This window comes from Fringilla coelebs (genome assembly GCF_963513975.1).
Source record: "Fringilla coelebs genome assembly, chromosome: 10".
Classification (NCBI taxonomy): Eukaryota; Metazoa; Chordata; class Aves; order Passeriformes; family Fringillidae; genus Fringilla; species Fringilla coelebs.
Genome location: NC_140036.1, coordinates 21,597,353 through 21,613,154, shown reverse-complemented (window position 1 = coordinate 21,613,154; position 15,802 = coordinate 21,597,353). Strand labels below are relative to the sequence as shown.

Sequence of the window (15,802 nt, the reverse complement as noted above, 5' to 3'; positions counted from 1 at the left end):
CGCTCTGTCCCCGTCCCTCAGTCAGCCCCTCCCGGCCGCCGACGGGGGAACGGCGACAGGACGGCGCGGGGCAGGCTCTGACCGGGGGGCTGAGGGGAAGCCGGGCAGAAACAACACTTTTCCATGTATATTCACTTTTTAATGTATATTATACATATTTTAAAAAAAATTTAATTTCTCTTCCTGCGGTTTCCCCGCAGGCGGCGGGGGGGAGGCCGGGCCGGGTTTCCCGGCGCTGAGGCGGCGGCGGCGGGCGGGGGAGGGGCGGGCGGGCGCTCCCGCCGCTGCCCCAGACAGTGGGCGGGGCCGGCGCGCGCCGTCGGCGGGTTCGTGCCCGCGCGCCGCCGCCGCCGTCTCGGTCTCCGCAGTGAGGTCACGGGTGGGCGGCGCGAGCGCGGCGCCTGTTCCGCTCCCCGCGGCCGCCGGAGCCCCCGCGGCGCCGGGTGAGCAGCCGGGGAACTTACTGCGAACGGCGGGGAGCGGGGCGGCGGAGCCGTGGGGGAAGGGCGGGAGCGCCCGCCGGGGGATGGGAGGGAGCGGCGGCTGCGGAGAGGCGGCGCGGGGGCGGCGGGGAGAGGGGGAGCGGGGTACCGGGGATGGGAGGGGGGCAGGGACACGGGGGCGGCGGAGTAGCGCGGTACGGCTGGGGACAGCGGGGAGCCGGCAGGGCGGAGGGGCGAGCCCGGCGGCGGGAGGGGGAAGGGCTGAGCCGTGCCCGGAGCGGTGACGGCGGGGCCGAGGTGAGTCACGGCGCGGGAGGGAGCGGCGGCATGCGGCGTCCCGGGAGGGGCTGCGGGGCGAGGGGTCGGTGCCCGGGATGGGGGGGCCGGTGCCCGGCCCGCGGCTCGCCGGAGCGCCCGTCCTTTCGGGCGTGCACGCCGGGAAAGCCGCTCCGGACCGCCCCCTCCCCCGCCGGTGTCGCCCGTCGGTCGGGGGCTCGTCCCGGTGTTCCGCGAGTTACTGGGGAACGCACCCGGCCTCTGGCAGGGAATCCCGGATGGTTTGGGGTTTATGTTGCAGGGGGCCTTTAAAGCTCATCTTCTTCCGACCTCCCTCGCCATGGGCAGGAACGCCTTCCACTATCCCAGGCTGCTCCAAGCCCTGTCTAACCTGGCCTTGGACACTTCCAGGGATGGGGCAACCACAGCTTCTCTGAGCAACCTGTGCCAGTACCTCACTGCTATCATAGAGAATAATTTCGTCCTTGTATAAAATCAAAAACCTTCCCTCTCTCTATTTAAAGCCATTCCCTCTTGTCCTGTGACTCCTGGCACACTTTTGCCCTTGTCAAAAGTCCTCTCCTGCTCTCTTGAAGCCCCTTTAGGTACAGAGCAGACTCTGGGATTGCTTGTGATGGCCTCTCTCTCTTTCACAGGTTATCAGGAAGGACGGGCAGAACTCTGTGCTAGCACACGGCATGCATTCAGCCCATGGCCTGGATCTCACCTCTATTACTAATAACTTGGGCTGGGAAAATTCTGACACATGCCAGTGACATCTGGGCTAAAGGTGATTCTCTAGGGACGTTTAGTTTTTCCCGTCGCTCTGGATCAGCCTTTAATTTCAGGATTTATTTGTGAACTGCCATAGTAGCTGTCACGGTGGTGGTGGTGAAATCATAAAGCTGGCAGCACAATAAAGCAAGCCCTTAAGATTGTGTTTGATCTCTGGGAGCTGAAAGTGCTGAATAAAATTTTCACACAACTTAAACTACGTTTTGGATCAGTTTCGTTAAGATTGACATTCTTCTAACTGAGCCCATTTTTCTATTTTAATATTTAAATAGAGACTTATTTGAAAAGACAGTATATTTTTTAAAGAAAAAAACGATTGAGGATGAACATGCATCAGCGCATCGTTTTTTACTAAATTGCTGGACAAGACTACTGTGTAAAGTAGTGGCTAGGCTATGAAGAAAACCTTTTGTATACATGTTGCATTGGGGTTTTTATATTATAAAATTGAACAAATAACTAAGAAAATAGTGTAACCTCTCCTTTAGTAATTTTACGGTATTACATCCAAAATGGGTTACACTTTTTACTGTTGGATGCTGAAGAAGTAATGTTTAAATGAAAGGAGTGTGCAGCTTGGTGTACCTGAGGTAATCCAAGATCACATGAAACTATTTTTTATATGAAAAAGCAAGAAAATGCACATTCAGGACTGGCTTAATTAAAGCTCAGTGTTAAGCAATGGAAAGTCCACAGATAAACTTCCCTCTAGGTCTGGTTTCAGACCAAAAAAGGAGCAGGATCCAAGAGGATGGGAGTCCTCCACTGAAAAAAGCAATGACAGAAATGCATGTAAATAACAAAGTACAGGTAGTAATAAATAAATTGCCAACAATAAAGAAGGAAAACCTGGATGACTATGACGAAACTCCAGTGGAGGCTGATGGGGAAACCACCAAGCCAAACAGTGCTTCACTGTCTGAGCCTTTGAGTTTAAACCCAGGTTTGAAACATACATTGGCACAGTTCCACCTAAGCAGCCAGAGTTCGCTGGGTGGACCTGCGGCTTTTTCAGCTCGGTATTCCCAGGAAAGTATGTCACCCACTGTCTTCCTGCCTCTCCCATCACCACAAATCCTCTCTGGTCCACTGCTCATCCCTCCAGACAGCTCCACAGAACTCACGCAGACCCTGCTGGAGGGGGAATCCATCTCTTGTTTTAAAGTCGGAGGAGAAAAAAGACTTTGCTTGCCTCAAGTGTTGAATTCAGTTCTCCGAGACTTCTCCTTGCAGCAGATCAACACAGTGTGTGATGAGCTCTATATCTACTGCTCAAGGTGCACTTCCGACCAGCTTCACATTCTGAAGGTTTTGGGCATTCTTCCCTTCAACGCTCCGTCCTGTGGGCTCATCACGCTGACGGACGCTCAGAGACTATGCAATGCTTTACTGCGCCCTCGCACTTTTCCCCAGAGTGGCAGTTTCCTCCCTGGTAAGAACACCTTGGCCCAGCTGAAAGAGACTGGCAGTGCCTTCGAAGTAGAGCATGAATGTCTGGGCAAGTGCCAGGGGTTGTTTGCACCTCAGTTCTACCTTGCCCCGGATGACCCGTGTATCCAGTGCTTGGAATGCTACGGGATGTTCTCACCCCAGACCTTCGTGATGCATTCACACAGATCCCCGGACAAGAGGACCTGCCACTGGGGGTTTGAGTCGGCCAAGTGGCACTGCTACCTGCACATTAACCAAAAATACCTGGGCACATCAGAGGAGAGAGAGCTGAAGCATCTCTTGGAGGAAATGAAGGAGAAATTCAGCGAGAAAAATCAGAAAAGGACTCGGTCCAAAGTAAGTTCACCTGGTGTAAAACTCCCAGATCTCTTTCTGCTCACACGTAAATACTTGTTTTAGAAGCGCATTTCTTGGCTTTTCTAAGTGGGAATACTTGTCACATCAAGTCTAAGTTAAATTTGTGAGAGCTTCACCATGGAAATAACATTTCTCATTAAGAGGGATGGTAATTTCTTTCCTCTTTGGGCTGCAAGTAACCATTCGAGCTGGCTTGGCTTTGTTAGTTCTTGTTCTGTCCTGAGGTATACAGACTCCTGAAAATTCAGGCTGTTGTGAAAATTTTTGTTCTCCTATTTGACCTTTGAGTAGGTTTTATGCAGCATGTGCTGCAGCAGCTGAGCAAAGCAGAAAGGAGCTTGAAAATCAAGTATTGCAAATGAATTCTTCATTTGTTATTTGTACTCCAGCATGCACACGTGGGCTGGATGGCAAACTGGCTTGCTGGCCACTCATCTCATGACTTGTGTGCAGGGTATTGGTGCTTTGCAAAATGGCTATTTAGAAGCCCAAAGTCTGCTTGTTCAGCAAGAGCTTTCTGTTTAAACCACTTGTGCGGTGAAATATGCCAAAAAGAGGGGGTTTTAAGCAGCCCAAGTAATGAGCTGTGGGCCGGTATCTTGACAATAGTTAATAATAGACATCTTATTTTTTCCTAAAATACTGCTGTAAGTCTGTGCTGTGGTTCCAAAATATAGAGCTTATTTGTCCCTTGGAGAGCTTCTACTTTAAATAATAGGACAAGCAGCAGAGAACCGTTAATATCATAGATGTTCCCATTCATGGAAAACACAATTTTGGGGTATAAACTTTAATAGGCTTTTAATGGTTTCTCTGCCCCATGACAGTTTCTTTTCAGTGTATTCAGTGTTTCTATGTCTGTTTGATGGCTGCTGGTTTGATAAATCCTTGTTGCCTGTTGGATGTTTTGTGGTGGATTTCAAAATAGCAGCAAGAGCAGCACAGATGGTTGAGCCCGAAAAGGGGTGCTATGAGCTGACACCTTTCAGCACAAATTTCTGAAAAGTTGGTGTTGCAGGAAGGCTGACTGTAGTAACAGGTATTGTTACAGTGGTGCCAGTCTGCAGGAAGAGATTTTACCAGCAGATTCCCATGGAAGTCTGCAGTATGGCATGCTTCCACATGCTGAATTATTTGAAGATGCAGTCTCCTAGCAAAGAGACTTTGCTTTTCAACTGATAAAGACATGTCAGTCTTTATTCTTACAGTGCCAGTGTAAGAAAGGAACTACAGCATGGTGGATGCATCAGTGGAAAGATTCTTCCATATTCACACCTATAAATGCTGCTTTTCTTCCCACAGCAGCAGATTTCAGACAATGAGATCTTTCAGTTTCATCTGCAAAGATGAAAAAAACCCAGCTGAAATGGGCAGTGGCAGTAATTTGGACTGGACTGGTGCAAATGAAATTTTAAAACTTTCTGCAGTCTTCTGTTACAGACCTGTGTAGTTCTTTCTTACAAAGCAACGTGTGAAAACAGAGTCAGAAGCTGTGAAAACCTGAGGAAAGTGCAATGGTGAGGGAGGCTTTGGGTTTTTTTTTATCCTGTGGGTATTCATCTGGGAAGTAGAAAAGAGTAAAAAAGTTTAAGAGGGCAGTGCTGGAGTACAGTTTCCCTTTCCTTGTCCTGGGGGAGCATAGGCTGCTTCAGAGAATCACAGAATGGTTTAGGTTAGAAGGGACCTTAAAGATCATCTCATTTCAACCCCCCTGGCCTGGACAGGGACACCTTCCACAAGACCACATTGCTCACAGCTCCATCCAGCCTGACCTTGAACAGCTCCAGGGATGGAGCAGCCACAACTTTTCCTCATTTCAGGTATCAGGTACAACACGTAGACATTCCCTTTCCTTACGCTCCTAGGGGAATTTATTGCAGGATGTTCTGTTTGCTGTTCTGTCACCTCCTCACCACCTTTGCTGAGTCAGTCCTCAGAAGTGCTGACACATCCTTTGTGCTTGTCTTGGAGGACCCAGGAAGAACAGTTGCCCTTGCCTAGGTCTTTCCCCATCTAGTAATAATGAATTAATTAAATCCCATAGTCTTTGGAGCATCCTGGATGCCATGCTTTGCCTTTCTCCTGAGCATTTCAGTCTGAGTTTATTCACCTCACAGTGCCAATACACTTTTGTTTCAATATTGTAAGAGCAAAGTACTCTTGAGATTAATTCCTTTCTGTTCTTTGTGCTAACAAGAAAGCTGTAAGCTGTGTGCTTGATTGTCACAATTTTCTGTGGAGTTCTAGGCTGCAGTGCAACATCCACCTGCTCTTCATGGAACAGCTGTCACCGAGGCTCTGCTGATTCCTGCACTGACAGATCCTTGTTCCCTTTGACTTTGCGACAGTTTCTCATCATCTCTGCACTAAAACTTTGCCTTGCTTCTCAGGCTGATTCCTTGAGCTGGTCACAGTGGAGGGGGGGGTGTTTATAAATCCAATCTCTGCTAAAACTACTGGCTTCATGATTACACTGAAACCAGTTCTTACCTATATATTTTTTTTCCTTAAAGAACGTGTTTTTCCAACTAACCTTTAGGAAAAATAAGCAATTTTTCATGTAACCCTTTTGAACAGTTTGAGTAGAAGTAATTCAATTCACCTTATTGTGTTTATAGAATTATTTAAGAGCATCTAAAATAAATTATTTGGTAATAAAATATACATATATATATATATAAATAGATGCCTTATTTCATTTGCCTGAATGGTGAGGGAAGAATCCTGTTAGAAAAAGACTTCATTTATTTATGGTAACATTTCATTTTCTTTCCTAAGTAAAAATTTGATTGCATGCTATAAAATTCATTTGCAAGATTCACACTAACGGGTAGATGGTAAATTTAGTTTCCACTTGAAATAGGTAAAAAAAAAAAAAAGGCAAAAATCTGACCTAGTAATTTGAAAATAGAGATGAACTAATAATTTCATATGTAAATATATAAGCATGTTAAAATGTGAGTCCTGAAATATGGACAAATGTGATCTGAAGCTAAAATCAGATCACTACATACTAGCTGCAGTATAAGTAGATTATATGTGATTATTTAAATTATTGGAATGATCTGAGTAAGTAGAAAAAACTTGGCAAGTGTCAGGATGAGGCCGTTTTTCTAGAGATTATTCAAATCTTTTTTTATTTAAAGCCTTTTTATGACTTTACAACTGCAGATCTCTTCCTTGTGCCGTCCCTCCCTTTCTGTCTGTGTTGGAAGCGATTTGAGGAACTGCGGGGGTGGAGTTGAATTTCAGTTTCATTGTGAGAGCTGAGTTTCCTGGGGTGGGAGTTCTGGTCAGGATGGGGCAGGTGGGGTTTGGTCCTTGCCAGGGTTGGGGTGTTGGATTGTGCAGACCATGGCTCAGCTCACATCAGTGTCGCTGCCAGGGGTGAAGTTCTCTAAAGGTCTGTTCCAGTGTGTGAAAATACAAACTTTTCTGATTATTTAGAACATAAGGAGTTGTGAAGATATTAGAACACTACATAGAGGTTTCAATACAGGATTATTTACCTTCTTTATCTTTATGGGCTGTTTTTAAATTGTGCAGCTTCTGGAAGGTCCTGGGTCTGGCTGGAATGGTGTTGACTTACTTAGAAGGAGAAGAAAGATGGTTTGGCATCCAAGGTGGAGGTTGTTTGAGGGTGGCTGGGCAGTTGTCTGAGGAGGGACTGAGCCATGCCCTTTGCTTCACTTGTGTTTTTCTCTTTCCTTCACCTCTTAAACCAGCTTTTTCTTCATTCAGGAGCTTTTTTCTCTTTTCCCTTCCATGTCCTGGGGATAGTGCTGAGGGAGCAGCTCTGTGGGTGCCTGGCAGCTGCCTGGGGTCAGCCAACCACACCCGACCCAAAACCCCATGTCCCAAGGCTTTTCTAATACAGTGAAATTATCAATGAATTTCTTAGCTCTGAGAATATTGTAAATATATTATGGTGAGACACCTTTCACTTGAAATTAAGAGCAACTTTGCAGGGGGGCACCAGTACCACCAGGAATTTCTAGTAAAGAGTAGTTCCAAAAACATTTCTCGAGACACACAGAACAAGAATTGCTTTCCAAGTGCAAAATACACAGAAGTTTTTAAGATTATATATTCTGATGCACCTGAGTAAATTTAGTTTGCTACTGCAAAGGGAATGGCATCTTCATGCTACTGGGAGCAGCTTTGCCTACTTGTGTAATAAAAATTTGTGATGACTGAAGAAAGTTCTGTCCCTGGAACACCAGCACACTGTTCCATTTAATTTTGAAATAAAGTATCTGGCAGTTGCTTTCTTTATATAGACACATTATTACAAAAGGCTCCTACAACCTTTTGGGAATCCTAGTTTCTGCTTTTCTCCCAGGCTTGTTTAGAAGAGTTGTGGAAAATCAGGAGAGCTTTTAGATAGGTCTGTAAAGAAGTTTTGCTTTAATTTCATTGGTTTTTTTCCCCATAGTGGTAAATTGGAGATCAAAGAATTCTGTGGCTTGTATCACCCTGCAGCTTTGCCAAAGACACCCCATTTCCCAGTGCTCCAGTTTCTCTGGTGTACTTGTATTAATGGTGGAAATGCCATTTCTCTGAGGAAAAGTATATGACCTGTATCCATGTTTCAATTACCAGTTTATTTTAATTCCTTTAGGCAGAGCCACAGCAGAGCCTGGAATTATCTCAGTGGTATCCAGTTATAAAGCAAGAAGCAGAAACTGATCCTCAACCACATTCCTTTTTCCACCCCAGGTAACTGAGTTTCCTATGTAGAACTATAAGCACTGTCAAGTGTTCAAATACTTTTGGCTATTTAGGAATAATTCAAACTGAAAAAAATGTATTTGCAACCTGAACTGTTAGGAAAACTCTTCAGGTATCACACAGGAATAATTTAACCCTAAATTTTTATGCATTTCTTAATGTAAATATTAATGAACTGCTTATGAGTGCTTTTTGGTATAAGACTCAAGCTGTGACCTGTGGGTGTTCTTCAGCAGGCAATACAATTGAAATGTAATTAAAATTTCCCCTTTCTTAGTAGAAATGACAGAGGTAACCTGTATCTTTCATATTGCAATACAATGCATGCATGTGGAAAGCTGCACAGGGCCTATTTACCATGAGGCCAACCTAATTTCCTTCCAGAAAAGACTTCCAAGAGGTGTTTGAAGGCTTTCTCCCACACTGGAACAAGGGCTGCAGCTGAATTGTCTGTGGGCTGCTTTCCTGGATTTAGAAACCAAGTGCATTCATTGACTCCTTACCCAATTTGTCACCTGCAGCAGTGAGGGAAATGGGTTTTCTTGATACTCCTCTTGCCCTCAGCCCTGTGGTTACACAGGTCCTGAATTTGGGTCAGAGCAGCCCCTTTTTGGTGCACACACATCACACTGGTTCCCACGCAGAGAAGGGAGTGGAGGAACTTCTGTGATGGGTCCTCGTGTTCTGTTTCTGCCAGTGCCTTCCTTCAGAATCAGGAGAAAGGAAAGTGTTGAAGACATCAACTGGAACTCCAGTGACACTGGAGATCTTGGCACTGACCTCAACACACCTGGGGCTCTCTTCCCTCTGTACTAGGCTGAGGTGAAGGTGGGTCACAGGGATGCTCCCAGGAGTCCAGGAGCTGTGAAATCCAAATGGGCAGCTCAGTGTACTTGGGAAGGAAGGTCCAGCATTGGTCTCAGATGTGCCCCAGGACTGTCAGAACACAGCTTTGTTACTTAAGTGAGGTGCTCATTCCCACTTCACTGATCACCTCCCATCCTCATAATATGAGGATTATGAAAATGCTGGAGAATCTGGATTCAGTGGCATTCTAATTTCACTCTTTGCATTTAAATGAAGCCTTCATATGAATTACTGCAATTTTTTTAAAATCTGCCATTTTGAAAAGCCTACTTGTTTGACAGCTTCAAAACCTTATCTAAATAATCTACTCAGTAGAGATTAAGTGGGTCGTTAGGCTTTCCTTTTGCATAGGAAAAATTTAAAAAGGACATGCTTCTTTTTCATTGATGCTTTCACAGTTTGAACTCATGTTAAATTAAACTTACTGCTCTCAACCAGCCATCTTTTATTATGTCTTATCTTTCACTATGAATTTTGCTCTTCTGCTGTTTTTTCAGTTACTACCTTTATATGTGTGACAAAGTGGTTGCCCCGAATGTGTCTCTTGCATCTCAATATAAGGATGTTGCAAAAACATCAGTAAAAGCTTCAGAAGTTAATAAATCCTCACCTGGGCAGTCAGAGAAGAAGCTCAGTAGTGGAAAGCACAAAAAAGCTGCCTCCTATCCAGAGCTTTCTCTTGAAGAACAGGAAAAAATTGACTTGAAAACTGGGGTGGAGCAGCCAAATAAACGTTTAGGTGAGTACTGAGAATTATATTGAAGGCTTTGATTTTTATACCATGGAATTTTGGAAAACTTTACACTGAGCTAGAATTTTGCGATGTCACTTCAGATTTCCAAAAATTCCCCCCACCTTTTTATAATCCCAGTTTTCTCTGCATTTTTTTCGCTCTGGAATTTGAACTTTCTGTGATCATCGTTCTCTGTTTTCTCCTGTACAGATCCTCCCGTGTCAGCTCGCTCTGCACGAGGTTCAAAGTCTGAGCGCGTTTCTTCCAAAATCACCAGGGACTCTGGCCGTGCTGAGGGAGGTGCTGATGCACGAACCTTGTCCCCCACCCTCATGAAGGACATCAGCTGTGAGGATGACAAGGGAAGGATCATGGAAGAAGTCATGAAAACCTACATCAAGCAGCAGGAGAAGCTGAACACGATTTTGCGGCGGAAGCAGCAGCTCCAAATGGTACCGTGACAGTCTGAGTGCATTTCCCTGGGCAGCAGGGAGCTGCTGTGGGATTGCTGGCTCCTCAGTCAGCATCACAGATTGCATCATTTAGAAACACCAGAGCACACAGATCATCTTTCTCTCAGTGTAAATCCAGACACCAAATCTTCAACATCCCTTATGCTCATGAGTTTTGAGCCCACTAATAAGTGGTGCCTCTTCAGTTTACAGCTGCTGGGTCCAAGCAGCTCCTGCTTTTGCTGTATCCTCTAAAATTTCTCAATTTTCAGGTTTTTAAAGATGCAGATATAAGTGTTCTAGGAATGGTCTTATCACTGCCCTGTATAAAAAAGAACACCACTTTCCTATTCCCATTGGCTAATCCATGCTTTTAGGGATTTTATTTTTAGTCTTTCCTTTAATAATGGATTATTTTAGAAGCTGGTGTTCATTTGTGACATTTCTGTTTTCTGAATTCAGTGAAATACTGTCTTTCTTTGTTACATCCATGGAGCAGAGCTAATATTTTAATTTGTTTTACTTTAATTTAAATGTTAATCTCAGAATCTAGGAGCTCACATAGGGCCCTAGAGCTGCTACTTCAAAGTTGTTCTGCTGTTGGAGGAAAAGCTTGTAGATAAGTTTAAAAAAAATACAAGTTTAAAAATATCAAAATATCAGTGGACAAAGAAATCAAACAATTCATTTTGTTTTCTGGTGCTGCACTTCTTGCATCTTCAAAGTACATTTTAGTGAATCAGTGCTTCTGCTTCCTGAGGTTCGCTGCTGGAAATGCAAATTTGTTTCTGAAAGCTCCATGTACTTGGAAGTAAAAATAATTTCTTAAAAATTAGAATACATGTTACAGAATTCCTTGCTGTCATTGATAAGTAGATAAATACCATTATCAGGCTGTTGTTATTGGTAGTTACAAATGGTCTTTTTGGTTCATGGAGGGTTTTTTTACTTTTTTGGTGTTAGAAGGAAGGAGTATGTGATCTTGATCTTTCTTTACAGGAAGTGGAAATGTTAAGCAACTCTAAAGCTATGAAGGAACTGACTGAAGAGCAGCAGAATTTACAAAAAGAACTCGAATGTTTGCAAGCAGAGCATGCACAAAGAATGGAAGAATTTTATTTTGAGCAGAGAGATTTGGAGAAGAAACTGGACCAAGTGATGAAGCAAAAATGTAGCTGTGACTCCAATTTGGAAAAAGATAAAGAAGCTGAATATGCAGCACAGGTGAGAAGGGAAGGTTTATTTCAAACAAAACATGTTTAGTATATCAGGAAATTGTGAAGGTGTTGTTCAGCCACTTTAAGGTTTTGTTTTCTCTGTTTGTTCTGACACCACAGACAGATACCAAAATAGTCAGTGACAGCAATATTTATTTTCCTGTTCCTTGGTTGAAACTGAGGCAGAATGTTACTTACAGAAACACATGATATTATTGATGAAATATTAAACTTAAACAGGAGGTCTATTACATCTTCATTTAAAACAAATTCTGTTTTTAATGTTATATGGGCTTGCCCATGATACAGACTTAAACATTATTATTATTTTATGTAAAAAAAAATTCCAAACCTCTGAACCTTCTTTTTGTCAGATTAGCAGCTTACCTTGCTGCTCCTCATGTTCCTTGGTGGTAGAACTTTCTGCAGTATCTGATGAGCCCCTTCTGGGCTCTACCAAAACATTTGGCCAAGACTTTTCTTGGAAATTAAAATCATATCGGTGTCTCTCATTCTTGCCTCTTGGATTCATATGTCAAAACCTATAGAGATGTTTTTTCCTCTCACTTTCCTTTTAGCTTTTACTATTGCTTCTTTATGTTGGAGGTTATTCCAATGGGAAAATATATAGTTAATGAGAAAGGGAACTTTGGAATGCTCCTTTTAAAAATCAGCTGTAGTTATGATTAATTTTTTTTTAATTTTGCGCCATATAACAGAAAACTAATCTTAACAGGCTCATTTTAAAAGTGAACAAAATCTAAAACTTGAGCTCAGTAAAGCTCTGTGGTCCTTTGTTCACAGCTGTGTATATTTCCTGTTCAGACTGACTCAAACTGAGAAACAGGCACTACTTGAGAGACAGGTTTTGGTATTTTTGGTGAGTAGGGCAGAGACTCGCATCGTAAATCCTTCTCATGAATTTAATTTCATGACATCCCACTCCACTGATTCCTGGCCTTTGCTGCCAGAAATAATCCTCTCTGACTAAGGCCTGATTTACTAAACATCTGGTACAAGCCCTGTTAGTGCAAGTAACAACGTGTTCTAATTTATGGAGATCATCATGTACAGCATGTTTTATAGGGCTTGTGCAGCTTACTCCCTTTGGAGGGTGAAAACTGTGGATTGTTCCCCAAGGAGATTGGTTGTGTGTTCCTTTTGAAGTTAGACTTTGAAAACTATATACATTCCTTGTGTAAAAGTTACTCTGTTATTACCTCGGTGGTAGATCTTTTCACAACGTATAATTTGAACCGTTTTTTCCCACTTATCACATCTCACAGTAGATTCTGGTTCCAAGAAGCACCAGAGTTAAACAGAGGTCTTGGGAACAGAGAACTTTCCCAAGCTGTGTATACAGCATTTTAAAAAAGCCTTCATCTGATGTGTTCTTGAAGCAATTGCCCAGGCTGCCTTTTCTGTCTGAGAACTGTGGACTGGGAGGAATCCTTATGCATTAAAGAATTTGGTTTTTGCAGCTTGCTTAAAAGTCTCTTCTCCTTTGTAGACCTGTCTGAATATGCACTGTCTCATCCCCTTTTTTGAGTTCTTTATTGAAATAGTTGCTTCACCCTGTCAGTCACAGTAAGGCAGAATAACCAGTCCTGGAGCCTTTCCTTAGAGCTGGAAGTCAAAGCCAGACATGTTGCAGCATGCAGGCAGTGGGCACTGTTGCACTGCAGCACTTCACTGCAGCACTTGTGCAGTCAGCACTTGCATTAACAGCCTGTTGTTGGCTAAGAATTGCTGAAGTATTTCTGATTGAAGAAGTGGGGATGGAATGTGGTGTTTCTCTAAAACCAGCACAACTGTCCCTTCACCCAGTGCATTCTGTAGCACTTGGTGAACACCAGTGATACCCTGTATATTCCTGCTCTTTCCTTCAAATGAGTTGTCTTCCTAATTCTCTGTGAGATGGATGCTTAGTGATAATGTACATCAGGTAGATACCTATCATTATAAAGGCAGATGGGTTTTTTTAGATGGAATTAAATTGTAATAAATTATAAATAAATCCGATGGTCTTTTAGTAAGAAATAACCCCATCAATCAATGGGAGAGAGAATAGCTGCTTTCCAGTCTCCTCCCTGTTTTAACTGCTGGCAGTATACTATAAGCAATGAAGAACTTTCTCACACTTGAAAAGATGTTTCCAGATGTCACTGTAAATAACTTTGGTGACATTCTAGCAAGTTTGAACCTTGCTGTATTCCAAAGAGGAAAAGAATACTTAATTTCTGTGTTTAAACAAAAAATATATCACAAAAACATTTGTGTGGACTCAGGTTTATATTTGAACACATACACACAGAGATGACTATGTTCAAGGTTTTCTGAATATTTCATTTATACTAAGAATATCAGAAAACCATGTTGATGATTGTGTTTGTTCTAGAAATACATTTGGGCTTTGAAATAAGGAAGTAATATTTTGTCAGGTAAGGGAAATGGACCTGGGAAATGAAAAAATGCAGTTTGTTCTGGGATTTGTGGCACATCCAATGCAAACATCATCACAATTTTCCCCAACAGATTCTGTGTGTTCTGTGTGACAGTTCATATAGCTACAACTTATATGCATTTAAAAATTAGATTTTCTCTTTTTTTTTTAAATTATAGTATGACATTTATGCAACTTTGCACATTGACATTGTTTGCTAATGGTGTAGCAGGTAAGTGGTAACTTGATAACTGCATAATTCTGGTGAACTGAAATACTTGGATCAGAGTGGCCATCTGTGACCCTTTGATGTTTGCTAAAATGTGCTCTGTGTCTCTTGTGTTTCCCAGCTGGCAGAGTTGAGGCAGAGGTTGGATCATGCAGAGGCAGATAGACAAGAGCTCCAGGATGAACTGAGACAGGAACGAGAGGCCCGGGAAAAGTTGGAGATGATGATAAAGGAATTGAAGCTACAGATCCTGAAATCTTCAAAAAATGGGAAAGGAAAATAGAAATTGGAAGAGGAAGCATGACTGTGTCCTTCAAACAGGGTGTTTTGGTTTTAATGATTGTGAACAATTTTTGTGTGCTGAGAAAAAGTGTTCTCTCTGGATTTCTGTTTCCCAGACAGGTCCAGATGAAGATATACATAGATATAAATAAATAGAGATAGACATTTTTAGATTTTCCTAGCCAATGAAAATCTGCATTGATTTGTACTGGTGTTTTTCTCAAACCATGAAAAATACGAAACTCTTGATTTAGAGTGACCAGTTTCTGTCTATTTCTAACACAGTCTTAAGGACTCTACACCTTTTAACATTGTCTGTTAAAACATATGTGGGTATCTTTATTTTGCTATCAATTGCACATCCAGTTATAAAAGTACATTGAAAATGTCCTCAATTCTTCAAGGTCTTAAATAGTTTGGGTTTCAGTGAGAATTAAATGTTCTTGAACTGAGGAAAGTAAAGGCAGCTTTTTGTCTGTAAGGCAGAGCTCAAAATTGCCATAACTGATTGATGATTGAGTATCACAGGTGATTTACCAGCATGAATTTTTCCCATAATTTCATTGTGTGAAGTCAGCTGATCTTTTCAGTGTTGTCTATTTAACAACTCATTATCAGTCTAAGGAGTGTTAGAGCCAGCACTCACTTGCTCTGCTGGAAAACATTAGGGGTTGTTTTTTTGTTTTGTTTTGGTTTTGTGAATTTAAAAAATTGCAATTACAGTGGAATCTTGGGAAGTTAAAAATTCAGAAGTTTTCTTCTGTTTTTTTCTATCTAGTACATATGAAAGAAACATTAATAAAAAGCTTAAAGGTGGGGCTTTTCCTTTTAGAAACTGAGAAAGCTTAAGTTAACTGTTTTTCAGATATTAAGAATATTTATTAAGGAATATGTATTAATTTCTTCAGTACCCTAAGCCTCCACACTTTGAGCTTCTTGCCAACTTGTGGATTTTTCTTTCATCACATAGAACAGGCCTTAACTGACATTGTGATCATAGCTTAAAATATAAAATTCTGAGGTATGGCACTTTGAAAAATCATTTTGATAGTCTCTGTATTTGAATGGCATGGTAGGGTTACCATGAATTAAGAAAATACAGCATGTTTCTTAAGCTATAACATTGGGAAATGTGTAATTGTACAGAATTACTGTTTTATGTATATATATAATGTCTGAGTACTTCTGAAGTCTGGTTCCTAGTGGGTTAAATGCATGGCTAAAGTTGGATGAAGAAAAACTTTTTTGCACTTCTCTCCAAAAAATTGGATACAGCTGGCAGATGTCAGCTGATCATGTCAGTGATAGGAATATTTTAGTAATTCTAGTGTTCCATGACATAATTTTAACTTGTGCTTTTAGTTTCTGGTTTTGAGGTACTTGAGTTTAATATTCTCTTAATAATTCAGTTAATTTTAGATGAAACCACTTGTAAAAGCCTATACTGTTTTTTTTTTCCCCCTCAACTAGTAAAACTGAAAACTCCTTTTTTGTTTCTCTGTTAGTGATATAACAAGACTGAATA

The 15,802-nt window shown here is 42.1% G+C and overlaps 1 protein-coding gene across 1 annotated transcript; it reads left to right on the top strand.

Moving 5' to 3' along the window:
- The first annotated feature begins 342 nt into the window (after positions 1-342).
- SKIL (SKI like proto-oncogene) lies at positions 343-14,950 on the top strand. The gene is made up of 7 exons (XM_084212435.1): positions 343-443; positions 1,376-3,302; positions 7,945-8,042; positions 9,419-9,660; positions 9,865-10,106; positions 11,106-11,330; positions 14,117-14,950. Exons 2-7 carry the CDS (start codon positions 2,196-2,198, stop codon positions 14,276-14,278), a joined length of 2,076 nt encoding a protein of 691 aa, XP_084068561.1. The 5' UTR covers positions 343-443; positions 1,376-2,195; the 3' UTR covers positions 14,279-14,950.
- Positions 14,951-15,802: the final 852 nt, after the last annotated feature.